The following is a 12,589-nucleotide window of genomic DNA, read 5'->3' as shown; positions in this document are numbered from 1 at the left end:
GACTAACATTGCTACTAGTATGTGTTGTGGTTAGCTCTGGCCCTGCTCCTGCCCCAAGGACTGTGGATGCGGGGGGGGGGGGGAGACATCCACATGCTGCAGGCCTGTTTTGCCCCCGGTGGAATCTGCTGATGAAGGCTCCTCTGACCAAGAAGACTTGAGTGACAGGGAGGAGGAGAGTGTGGCAGACAGCTCAGAAGGAGATCAATTATCTAGCTCCTCTTTGGATTCAGAACAAGAGTTAATGATACAGCCACGCATGCGGAGAGCGATGCATAGGCAGCAACAACTGAGAGATTATTATCAAAGAAAATGAGGCCACCTGTGGTTGGGTGGGGCTGTGGTAATTAGTGAGGCTGCTATAAATAGCAGCCTGTGGGTTTGGCCATTGTGGAGGATTATCTGATCGTTGTGTTTCGTGACTGCTTTACTGACTTTGACCTTTTGTGTGCTGATTTCCCCCCGCTTTGAAACTAAATCAGAGCAAAGTGTGTTTCACTTTGTGAAAGAAGAAGGACTGTGAATTGCCTCACAGCTGCAGGATAAGTATGACAGAACTGATAAGGGACTTGTACAAATTACCAGTTTGTTTGGAGACCAGTGCTCTTTGCTATACCAAAAGAGGGCTTGGTTTAAGTGAATTTTCATTATAAAGAACATTGTTTTGAATTTTCAAACGTGTGTGTGTCTGAAATTTGTACCTGTGCATTTTTGGGAGGAGTCTACCAGAGAGCTCGACAGAACAGTATGTAGAACAGCCTTTTGATTCTGTATGATTTTCCCCATTAGTAGCTATATGACTCCTGTTGTTATAGTCACTTTTGCGCTTCCTTCTCGAAGATACACAGACATCTTAAACAATCTGTCATTTTAACCTGAGAATAACATATTATTCTCTAGCATAATCAGGAATTACATTTGAGTCGAAACTGGTTGTATGGGCTTCTTAGCCTTTTTACTTTTTACATCCAAAAACATGCTTGACCTTTTATGACCTTACTACCATTATAGCATGAATGCATCAACTTTTTAAAGTAAATCTTTTATTATGATAGTTAATTTAATTATTTAATTCTGATTTCTATTGTCGTTGTTCGTAAAAATTCTGAGCTAAGTGAACAGTCAATTTCTATGATGAATGCTTTTCTCTGTTTTAATGTAGGGTTGCAAAACTCCGAGATAACCTTCTGGCCTTAAAAGCAGAGTGTTCCTCGATCTACAACAAAGGGAGAATACTAACAACAGAACAGACCAAGATGATGATATCAGGAATAACACAAAGCTTAAACTCAGGATTTGCACCAAGCCTAAGCCCTCATTTAAACTCTGGACTAAATCAGAGCTTGTCTCCCACCTTGACCTCGTCCAGTCTGACGTCAGGTTTATCATCAGGTTTTTCTTCAAGATTGACCCCATCCATCACGCCAGCATACACTCCGGGCTTCCCACCACGGTTAATTCAAAGCTACATAACTGGAGTTGACACAGGTGGACTTCAAACACTCAAGTTGACACAGATCCGGAAACCTCTAATGAAATCGGCTTTTATTGATCAGAATTTAACAGAAGAAGAAGTCAATATGAAATTTGTCCAGGATCTTTTAAGATGGGTAGATGAAATGCAGGTAACATCTTGACACATATTGTGTACATCTGCACTTCATCATTTTTTCTTATGTTATTCGGTGGATCAAGTTTAATTTTTTTTCAACGTCTCTTTATCAGGTACAACTTGACCGAGCCGAATGGGGTTCAGATTTCCCGGGTGTTGAAAGCCATGTTGAAAATCACAAGAATGTTCACAAAGCTATTGAAGAATTTGAGTCAAGTCTTAAAGAAGCAAAAAGCAGTGAGGTATAGCATAAAAACACCTTGTGACTGTACCTATTTTTAAAAAAACATGCATAGGTTTTAACTTGCTGTATAACTGCACTTGGCTTAAAAGAAGGATCACTTTGTTATATTAATTAAATGAATAACAAGAAATGCGTAATCCTTCTGTTAACTGTTGTATGTCTGGAGGCTTTTCATTAAAAAAAAAAATCTAATCCAGTTTGTTTTACGCAGATACAAATGACCGCTCCCCTCAAACTCAGCTATGCAGAAAAATTGCACAAACTGGAAAGCCAATATGCAAAACTCTTGGTAAGATAATCATCAAAAACTACAGGTCTCAGTGGGATTTTCCTTGATAATGTGAGAAAAATCAAGTTGATGAGGTTTTTTTTTTCTCTTTTCAAGAATGCATCCAGAAATCAGGAAAGACACCTCGCTACCCTTCACAATTTTGTATCACGAGCCACTCGGGAACTTATCTGGTTGAATGAAAAAGAAGAGGCAGAAGTTGCACATGACTGGAGCGAAAGAAACATAAACATAGCAAGGAAAAAGGAATATCATGCCGTAAGATTTAATAATGTCTTAAAAATAAAACTGAACGTATTCTTTCCCACTTGGTTGATTCGGTTGATACGGTTCCACACAAAGAGCTGATAGATAAATTAGCGAAGATTGGACTTAATCCCTGGATAGTTCAGTGGATTTACAGCTGGCTGAAGCATAGACATCAGAGAGTTATTGTTAATGGCGAGTATTCTGAGCAGAGACAGGTTACAAGCGGTGTGCCAGAAGGGTCTGCTCTGGGTCCTATTCTTTTTAATATGTTTGTGAGTGACATAGGGGAAGGTTTGGTAGGGAAGGTTTGCCTATTTGCCGATGATTCTAAAGTGTGCAATAGGGTTGATATTCCTGGAGGGGTCTGTAATATGGTAAATGATTTAGCTTTACTAGATAAATGGTCAAAGCAATGGAAACTGCAGTTTAATGTTTCCAAATGTAAAATAATGCACTTGGGGAAAAGGAATCCTCAGTCTGAGTATTGTATTGGCAGTTCTGTGTTAGCAAAACCTTCAGAAGAGAAGGATTTAGGGGTAGTGATTTCTGATGCTCTCATAATGGGTGAGTAGTGTGGTCGGGCGGTAGGAAAAGCAAGTGGGATGCTTGGCTGCATAGCTAGAGGTATAACAAGCAGGAAGAGGGAGATTGTGATCCTGCTACATAGAGCGCTGGTGAGACCATATTTGGAATACTGTGTTCAGTTCTGGAGACCTCACCTACAAAAAGATATTGACAAAATTGAACGGGTCCAAAGACGTGCTACAAGAATGGTGGGAGGTCTTAAGCATAAAACGTATCAGGAAAGACTTAATGAACTCAGTCTGTATAGTCTGGAGGACAGAAGGAAAAGGGGGGACATGATCGAAACATTTAAATATGTTAAAGGGTTAAATAAGATTCAGGAGGGAAGTGTTTTTAATAGGAAAGTGAACACAACAAGCGGACACAATCTGAAGTTAGTTGGGGGAAAGATCAAAAGCAACATGAGAAAATATTATTTTACTGAAAGAGTAGTAAGTAGATCCTTGGAACAAACTTCCAGCAGACGTGGTTGGTAAATCCACAGTAACTTAATTTAAACATGCCTGGAATAAACATATATCCATCCTAAAATAAAATACAAAAAATACTATAAGGGCAGACTAGATAGATCATGAGGTCTTTTTCTGCCGTCAGTCTTCTATGTTTCTATGCTTCAAGTTTCAAAAGCTTTTTTTTCTCTTTTTTAATTTGAAAAGGATCTGATGAGAGAACTTGACCAGAAAGAAGAAGTTATTAAATCAGTACAGGAAGTAGCAGAACAATTGCTCTTTGAAAACCACCCTGCGAGATTAACTATTGAGGTAGGTTATTAAATCTGGCTTTTTGTAGGATTCCAAGTGTAAAGTATCAGTTTTAAATAACTTTCTGAAGAATTGTAGCATTTCCCAATTGGTTGTATGTTTATTCAAAGCTCAAAACACACACACACACCAGCTTTTGTTGAAAACCTTGGAGAAAGTTGATACACAATCTTGTCTCATTCTTTCCTGTTTAGTCCTCTACCGTATTTCTGTTTCCAACAGTAGTCAATGACAGGCATCACTGGTTTCATCTTGTACACATTACAGCTCCAGATAAATATTTATGTCTGGGTTCCGCTTTTCCATTTTGTGTTATTGCTGCACATATAATTTTCTTGCGGTATGCATTTAGTTGAGTATGAAAGTTTATGACTCAGTGCATTTATTAGCCTGGAAGGTGCTACAGCATGACACCTTGCTAATGTCCTAAAATGAAAGAAACAAGAAACATGTTTAGGGTACCAACTAACCCATTGTAATTTCTTTCTGAACATTCGATTGTATTCTGTTCTATTTCTTGCCCTCACTGACTCTGTGTGATTGGTGATTGTTTTGAGTTACTTAAAAAGGAATGCAGGGCACTCTATTTCCCTATGGAGAATTCCAGTACCACAGCACCATCTAATGTTTTGAGTAAGAGTAAATCTAGAATACCTAAAAGGGGCCAGTATTTTTCTTGCCCATATGTAATAAGGAACTTCTTCCTGTAAATGTTTCATTGCTGTTATGCGTCACAATGGCATATTATTACAGATCTTACTTGGACATTATATTTATTTTGGACTAGAATTAAGATACATGCTGTAGGTCAGTGCTCTCAACCTTAACAACTTTAAGAAGAGTGGATTTCAGCTCCCAGAATTCTTCAGGCAGCCATGGGAGTTGAAATCCACTTAACTTAAATCTACCAAGGTTGAGAAACACTGCTGTATATAACCACTTGCAACTGAAGACTGTAGCTGGCTAATATGGACACGTCCCAGTTTCAGAACTGACCACAGGTTGGATATTCTGCAATAATATTTAAATACTAGGACTCTTATGATCTGTCCTTTTTATTAAACAATACACTCCACTGGATTCTGTAGTGAGCTTTTTTGCTTCTTTGTTAAGTGCCAGTAATTTTAGCCAATTTGAGAGACAGCCACTGTGCAATAATTCAAGCTATAGCCAAGGTGTTTGGGTTTTAAATGGCAGTCAGCCTGGCTTTCCAAAAAAAAATATTAATTTTTGTAGAGCAATTTATATTTTAGAGGGCGGATGCTTTTATTCTACTGCATACTGCTGAGACAAAGGTGTTAGGAATGGGGAAGGGAAAAATCAATTTATCTCATTAGAGAAAATAGGGGCTGGAGTTAAATAGACACACATGGTTCTTTATCTCTCTTTGTATCCTTCAGGCCTACCGAGCTGCAATGCAAACCCAATGGAGCTGGATTTTACAGCTCTGCCAGTGTGTTGAACAGCATTTAAGAGAAAACACTGCATATTTTGAGGTATGGGTTATATTGAAGATGCCGCGGCATGATTGCAGTTTTCAGCTGTAGCTATACCACCAAGAAGGAAATTCTAATGTAGTTCTCAGCTAAGCAATGTATGATAAAGATACAGTTTTTACCCGTTAAATTCAGATGTTTCAAAGAGACTATTTTTTTATGTCATTCCAGTAGTGATTCTACTGGTGCAGTATATTGTATATAAATCTTATGAAAAAACTCAGTAACCATTACTGTTTTGATCTCTTTGTTTGCTGTCCTAAATGCATTTTAAGTTTGATTCTTTCCCAACCTCTTTCCAATTCCTTTCCCTCTCTTGTTTTAACAATTCAGGTATTTCTCTGGTTTTATAATTTTATTTCAAACTCAAGGTGGGAGTGGCAAGACTTATATAACTCCCTCATCTCTCTCCTCTCTCTCCTTCTCTCTCTCTCTCCCCTCTCTCCACACACACACACACACAAACATATTTTCAGTAATGCCTTATTAAATGAAAAGTTTGTTTCATTCTAGTTTTTCAATGATGCCAAAGAGGCTCTAGATTACTTGAAGAATTTACGAGATGCTGTACATCGGAAATACAATTGTGATAGATCCAGCAGCATTCATAAACTAGAAGATCTGATCCAGGAATCTATGGTAGGAATGTCAATGTGTTAATTAATTTTACTCTTCAAGCATGTATTAATACTTTCTAAGCTATTGTGATTTTTGCCAGGGTGATGCATACACACAAAGACCATGTGTGCAGTGTCTATTAGCAAACCTTTTCTTCTACTGAGAAGAAGAAATTCCCTATAAAAACAAAAGTAATTTGCATTTATTAGTTTTCAGTATTGGAAGCTAATTAAGCAGCATGCATGAGTCAAGCTGTGCCCAAAATAACCATTATTCTTGAAATTGGAACAAATAAACCTAAATGCTTGAGTGAAATTATTTCAGATAGATCATAGCCTGCCTCGTTCAAGAACTGCTGTCATTTCTGCCAAATACAACTATAATTATTAGAGAATAGTAATTACTGTACAAAGCATCATTACTTAAAACTGGTTCCCTCCAGATGTATGGTAACAATAGTTCCTAGTATTCTAGCCATATCAGAACCTCGGGAATGGGAATAAACATACATGCAAATCATCTACAGTGATACCTCATCTTACAAACGCCTCATCATACAAACTTTTCGAGATACAAACCTGGGATTTAAGATTTTTTTTTGCCTCTTCTTACAAACTATTTTCACCTTACAAACCCCCCGCCGCCGCCGGGATGCCCCACCTCCGGACTTCCGTTGCCAGCGAAGCACCCGTTTTTACGCTGCTAGGATTCCCCTGAGGCTCCCCTCCATGGAAAAGCCCACCTCCGGACTTCTGTTGCCAGCGAAGCACTCATTTTTGTGATGCTGGGATTTCCCTGCTGGGATTCCCCTGCAGCATCGCAAAAACACAGAAGTCCGGAGGTGGGGTTTCCCATGGAGGGGACCCTCAGGGGAATCCCAGCAGCACAAAAACGGGCGCTTCGGCTGGCAAAAGGGGTGCATTTTGGGCTTGCACGCATTAATCGCTTTTCCATTGATTCCTATGGGAAACATTGTTTCATCTTACAAACTTTTCACCTTAAGAACCTCGTCCGGGAACCAATTAAGTTTGTAAGACAAGGTATCACTGTATTTGGAAAAGGCTGTCAAAATGTACCCGGCTGTGTCTTTTGTGAATCACATCTTGGAAAAGAAACCACACAAGAAAACTTAAAACTTTTTCAAGAAAAGAATGCTTAATGTTTTAACATTTCTTCTTTAAATTGGCATCTAGGAAGAAAAAGAACAGCTCCTACAGTACAAGAGCACCGTGGCAGGCCTTGTGGGCAGAGCGAAGACAATCGTTCAGCTAAAGCCAAGGAATCCCGAAAATTCCCTCAAAACGTCCATCCCAGTTAAGGCCATTTGCGACTATCGACAGATTGAGGTGGGAAGCTTTCTTCATCTTTGAATTAGTTACCGGGAGGAAGAAGACACTGGGCTGGGTATTGATAACAAACTGCTGGAAATCTCCCCCATGGCTGCAGCTGGGGGCTTGATCAGTTTTGCTTTGATCTTTTGTAACTTTTTTTGGTTGCATCAGTTGTTGACAAAGGTGCTTTGAGAAAGACTCATTCAGTTCTTCTGGTTTTCTGTTCACACCTAGATAACCATTTACAAGGATGATGAATGTGTCTTGGCAAGCAACTCCCATCGAGCAAAATGGAAAGTGATCAGCCCAAGTGGGAACGAGGCCATGGTTCCCTCTGTTTGTTTTACCATCCCTCCTCCCAACAAAGAAGCCATGGACACTGCAAATAGGTAGGCGTTTGGTACACGTACCAAACTCATATTAATGTCACATGCTTTTTAAAACCGTTCTTCAAAATGTATTCAGTCTAGGGCAGGGGTGTCCAACTGGTGGGCCATGGCTCGGATGTGTCACACTCGGGCCACGCCCATCCCAGAAGGCACAAATCATCATGATATATCACGTGACATCAACGTGGCGAGTTTGACCCCTGTGGTGTAGGGCAGTGGTGGTGAACCTATGGCACAGGGAGCCATATCTGCTGGCACACAAGCAGTTGCTCAATGTGCATGTGTGTGCCGGCCAGCTGATTTTTGGCTTGCACAGAGGCTCTGGGGGGGCATATTTGGCCTCCAGAGGGCCTCTAAGGGGATTCGGGAGGGTGTTTTACGCTCCCCGGCTCCAGAGAAGCTTTGGAGTCTGGGGAGGGAGAAATATGAGCCTACTGGGACCACCAGAAGTTGGGAAACAGGCTGTTTCCAGCCTCCAGAGGGCTTGCAGTGGGTAGGGGAGGCTGTTTTTGCCCTACCCAGGCATTGAATTATGGGTGTGGGCACTTGCAAATGTGTGATAGCACCCACAAATGCTTTTTCGGCACCCGAGGAAAAAAAGGTTCGCCACCACTGGTCTAGGGAATTTATTACCAGTACATCCCTAAGACTCTCTTATGATATTGCTTACTTTATTATTCATTCATTCATCCATCCATCCATCCATCCATCCATCCATCCATCCATCCATCCATCCATCCATCCATCCATCCATCCATTTGATTTCTATGCCACCCTTCTCTGCAGACACCGCCTCTCATTAATCCTCTTATATTTTATGCATTTCAGAATTGAGCAGCAATATCAGAATGTCCTAGCTCTGTGGCATGAGTCACACATAAATCTGAAGAGTGTTGTATCTTGGCACTATTTAACAACTGAAATTGAAACGGTTCGAGCAAGTAATGTGGCTTCGGTAAGTTCTTCGTGTATTGCAATTCTCACTTGGATATCTAGATAGGTCCCTACTCTCCACCCCAGCATTCAGTATTTAAGCAACGTGACCCTAAAATGAAGAATTTGCATTTCACCATTACAATGATAGGTAAAGATTGAGAAGAGTTTCATATTTTATATAGCAGACATGAAGCTAAAGATGGGGGAATTATTGACCCCCTCAGAGAGGGTCTGCAATTTGGGCGTCCTCCTCGATCCACAGCTCACATTAGAGAAACATCTTTCAGCTGTGGCGAGGGGGACGTTTGCCCGGGTTCGCCTGGTGCACCAGTTGCGGCCCTATCTGGACCGGGACTCACTGCTCACAGTCACTCGTGCCCTCATCACCACGAGGCTCGACTACTGTAATGCTCTCTACATGGGGCTACCTTTGAAAAGTGTTCGGAAACTTCACATCGTGCAGAATGCAGCTGCGAGAGCTATCATGGGCTTCCCTAGGTATGCCCATGTTACACCAACACTCCATAGTCTGCATTGGTTGCCGATCAATTTCCGGTCACAATTCAAAGTGTTGGTTATGACCTATAAAGCCCTTCATGGCATCGGACCAGAATATCTCCGGGACCGCCTTCTGCCACACAAATCCCAGTGACCGGTTAGGTCCCACAGAGTTGGCCTTCTCCGGGTCCCGTCGACTAAACAATGTCGTTTGGCGGGACCCAGGGGAAGAGCCTTCTCTGTGGCGGCCCCGACCCTCTGGAACCAGGTTCCCCCGGAGATTAGAACTGCCCCCACCCTCCTTGCCTTTCGTAAAGTTCTTAAGACCCACCTCTGCCGTCAGGCATGGGGGAACTGAGATATTCTTTCCCCTTAGGCTTCTACAATTTATGCATGGTATGTTTGTGTGTATGTTTGCTTTTAATAATGGGGTTTTTAGTGTTTTTTAAATTATTAGATTAGTTCTTACATTGTCTTTGTTATTGTTGTGAGCTGCCCCGAGTCTATGGAGAGGGGCGGCATACAAATCTAATAAATAAATAAATTGTATTCTTGAAAGGCGCCTTCCTGTAGCAGATGAACAGGCTGAGCTCAAGGGAGGAGTCAAGCGTATCATAAGTCCTGAGTCCCTTTGCACCCACAAGAGACCTGAGTCCAGCCCACCTTGACTTCCATTGACTCTTATCTACCGTCAGTTAGCTTTGGCTGTTAGTAGTTCAGATTCTTGTAGAGAACTTGCAATAAATCTTTATACCTATTTGAACTACCTGGATCTTCTGATTTCCCTGGCGCTTAATACTTCCAGGACTTATTGAGTCAAAACTATTGAGTTAAGGGGTTTATGAAAAAGGAATTTTAGAGTATTTCTGTGCTTTATGTTTATATCATAGAAAGGGAAGGATTGTTACCGATTGTTGGGGAAAAAAATAAATTTTACTCCAATTTTAAAATATTTTCTAGATCAAAACACTCCTGCCAGGTGAACATCAGCAGGTCTTAAGCAACTTGCAGTCTCGCTTTGATGACTTCTTGGAAGACAGTCAGGAGTCCAAAATCTTCTCTGTTGCTGATATTGCCCAGTTGGAAAGGGAAGTGAATGTATGCAAGCAGTACTACCAAGAGCTCCTTAAGTCTGCTGAGAGAGGTAAGTATGTAAATCATCTCAGAAAGGAGATTCTTATAAATTCCTTGATGTGATTGTGTTGCTTTAGATGTGGTATTTTCATGTCAATTACACTATTTTAATTGGATCATAGCAACACTAGTGCCAGTTGAAGGTTCTTGTTTGCCAGTAACAGAAAAGAGAGACCCCAGTCTTCCTGTATCCTTTCTTTCCAGGGTTCCATGTCCTGTGATCAATTATTTACATGTGCCAGTTCTCTGTAATAGATTGTACTGATATTTGTGTGTAAAAGCAGGATGTTCCTTCTAAGTTCAGGATAAAATATTAACTTTAGCAGGCTCATGTGGAAATAAAACTTTGCTTAGTGCTCTATCATGAGCCAACAGTGTGCAGCAGCAGCCAAAAAAGCCAATACAATCCTAAGCTGCATCAACAGGGGAATACACTCCAAGACCAGGGAAGTCTTAATACCACTCTACTACACCCTGGTCAGACCACACCTGGAGTACTATGTCCAGTTCTGGTCACCATACTTTAAAAAAGACATTGAAACTCTGGAGAAGGTGCAGAAAAGAGCAACCAAAATGATCAGGAGTATAGAAACCAAGACTTACGAAGAGAGACTGCGGGAACTGGGCATGGATAGCCTAGAGAAAAGGAGGGGCACAGGGGACATGATAGCAGTCTACAGTCATACGAGGGGTTGCCACAGAGAGGAGGGGATCACTTTATTCTCCAGGTCACTGGAGGGCCGGATGAGGAACAACGGCTGGAAGCTGACCAAGGAGAGATTCAACCTGGAAATAAGAAAGAACTTCCTGATGGTCAGAACGATCAACCAGTGGAACAACCTACCAGCGGACGTTGTGAACTCCAATACTCTGGACATTTTTAAGAGGAAATTGGACTGCCATTTGGCTAGGATGCTATAGGGTTCCTGCTTAGGCAGGGGGTTGGACTTGATGACCCACGTGGTCCCTTCCAACTCTAACAATAAATAAATAAATCATGGATGTATCACATATATTGTTAGACTGCCAATATAAATGACTAGGAAGAGTATCTCTACTGTTCTCTTTAAAAATAATATCTGGATTTGCATAGCATAAACTCAGTACTCATCTATCAAAATTTTTGAACATTCATTCTTACATGTGTAAATGTCTCTAATCTTAAAATGTTTAATACCCAAGTTTCCAATGCCTACATAATTCTAAAAAGCTGTAATTATTTATTCAGATTGCTAATGGTACAGAACAGAATAAAGTAGCAGATTATAGCAAATTAAAATGAATTTAGGTCATTCTATAGGATAATGATATGCTGTGTTGAAATAAGAGATAAGGGATTCATTACTACAGCTTTATTATGATCCTGTTGCAGAATCATCTCAAGAAGAACCATGCATAGGCAATCCAATTAAATAGTACCATTGCAAATGGAATTATAGCACTGTTTAATATGATAATCCCTTTTTTTGATAAATTGTTTGGATTCATAAAAAAAATTAAGAATAAGAACATTTAAGAGAAGTTACAGAATTTAAACATAAAGATTAATTCCTAAGCAACCTGTTTTTGTAATGTTAACATTTCTGGGAAATTTGTAATACCCGAAATTCAAGATGACTTTATTTCTGTCAAATAGAACATATATTTTAAAGGTGGTAAAAAAAGATTAGAAACAAGAAATACATAACACAAATCCTTCCTTTTCACACCACATTATTACCACATCCAGTATTTCCCATTATCACTATCCAGAACAGTTGGTTGCACCTTAATTTTGGGTTTCAAGCAGAGAGTTATATTTCTAAATTTTTGAAACTTGAATTGTGGAATATCGCATGGGAGCAGATGAAAAAAATAAAACCAGTTGGCTTAACTTACCTGTGTGCATTGGTTTCAACAGAGGAGCACGAAGAGTCTGTTTACAATTTATACATCTCAGAAGTTCGAAACATCAGACTTCGATTGGAGAATTGTGAAGATCGTTTGATTAGACAAATTCGAACTCCTCTGGAGAGGGATGACCTACCTGAAAGTGTCTTCCGTATCTCTGAACAAGAGGTAACTCTTTTCAATTTGCTGATGTCAACTACCTTTTTGAATGTCACAATCAAGTTCAAACGATGTATTGCATTAAATTAATTGGTCAAAGCTACATCTGTTAAGGATTGTTATTTTTTAATACTCAGCATAAGTGCAAATTGTTACAGATTGGAACCAAAATCTTCTAGAACAGTGATGGTAAGCCAAAAATCAGCTGGTCAGCACACACATGTACATTGGAGCTGAGCTAGGGCAATAGCTTGTGTGCCAGCAAATATGGCTCTACGTGCCACCTGTGACATAGGTTCACTATCACTGTTCTAGGAGAATAAATAGAATTCTTCTCTGCACCATCAAAATTCCTATGAAATACAATATACGTAGCCTTGATTTACAACCATTCATTT

The 12,589-nt window shown here is 40.2% G+C and overlaps 1 protein-coding gene across 13 annotated transcripts in view; it reads left to right on the top strand.

The window, feature by feature from the left end:
* The window catches only part of LOC139156879 (dystonin-like), a 400,586-nt gene that overhangs the window by 154,583 nt on the left and 233,414 nt on the right, over positions 1 to 12,589 (top strand). For all 13 annotated transcript variants that reach the window (XM_070733016.1, XM_070733011.1, XM_070733010.1 and 10 more), the window contains 12 exons: positions 1,163 to 1,625; positions 1,726 to 1,854; positions 2,068 to 2,145; positions 2,242 to 2,403; positions 3,636 to 3,740; positions 5,141 to 5,236; positions 5,750 to 5,875; positions 7,048 to 7,200; positions 7,420 to 7,574; positions 8,403 to 8,529; positions 9,969 to 10,152; positions 12,043 to 12,200. In XM_070733016.1, the coding sequence (XP_070589117.1) occupies positions 1,163 to 1,625; positions 1,726 to 1,854; positions 2,068 to 2,145; positions 2,242 to 2,403; positions 3,636 to 3,740; positions 5,141 to 5,236; positions 5,750 to 5,875; positions 7,048 to 7,200; positions 7,420 to 7,574; positions 8,403 to 8,529; positions 9,969 to 10,152; positions 12,043 to 12,200 (1,936 nt within the window). The remainder of the gene's footprint in view (positions 1 to 1,162; positions 1,626 to 1,725; positions 1,855 to 2,067; positions 2,146 to 2,241; positions 2,404 to 3,635; positions 3,741 to 5,140; positions 5,237 to 5,749; positions 5,876 to 7,047; positions 7,201 to 7,419; positions 7,575 to 8,402; positions 8,530 to 9,968; positions 10,153 to 12,042; positions 12,201 to 12,589) is intronic.

Source organism: Erythrolamprus reginae, chromosome 1, assembly GCF_031021105.1.
Source record: "Erythrolamprus reginae isolate rEryReg1 chromosome 1, rEryReg1.hap1, whole genome shotgun sequence".
Classification (NCBI taxonomy): domain Eukaryota; kingdom Metazoa; phylum Chordata; class Lepidosauria; order Squamata; family Dipsadidae; genus Erythrolamprus; species Erythrolamprus reginae.
This window is presented reverse-complemented; position numbering and strand designations above follow the sequence as displayed.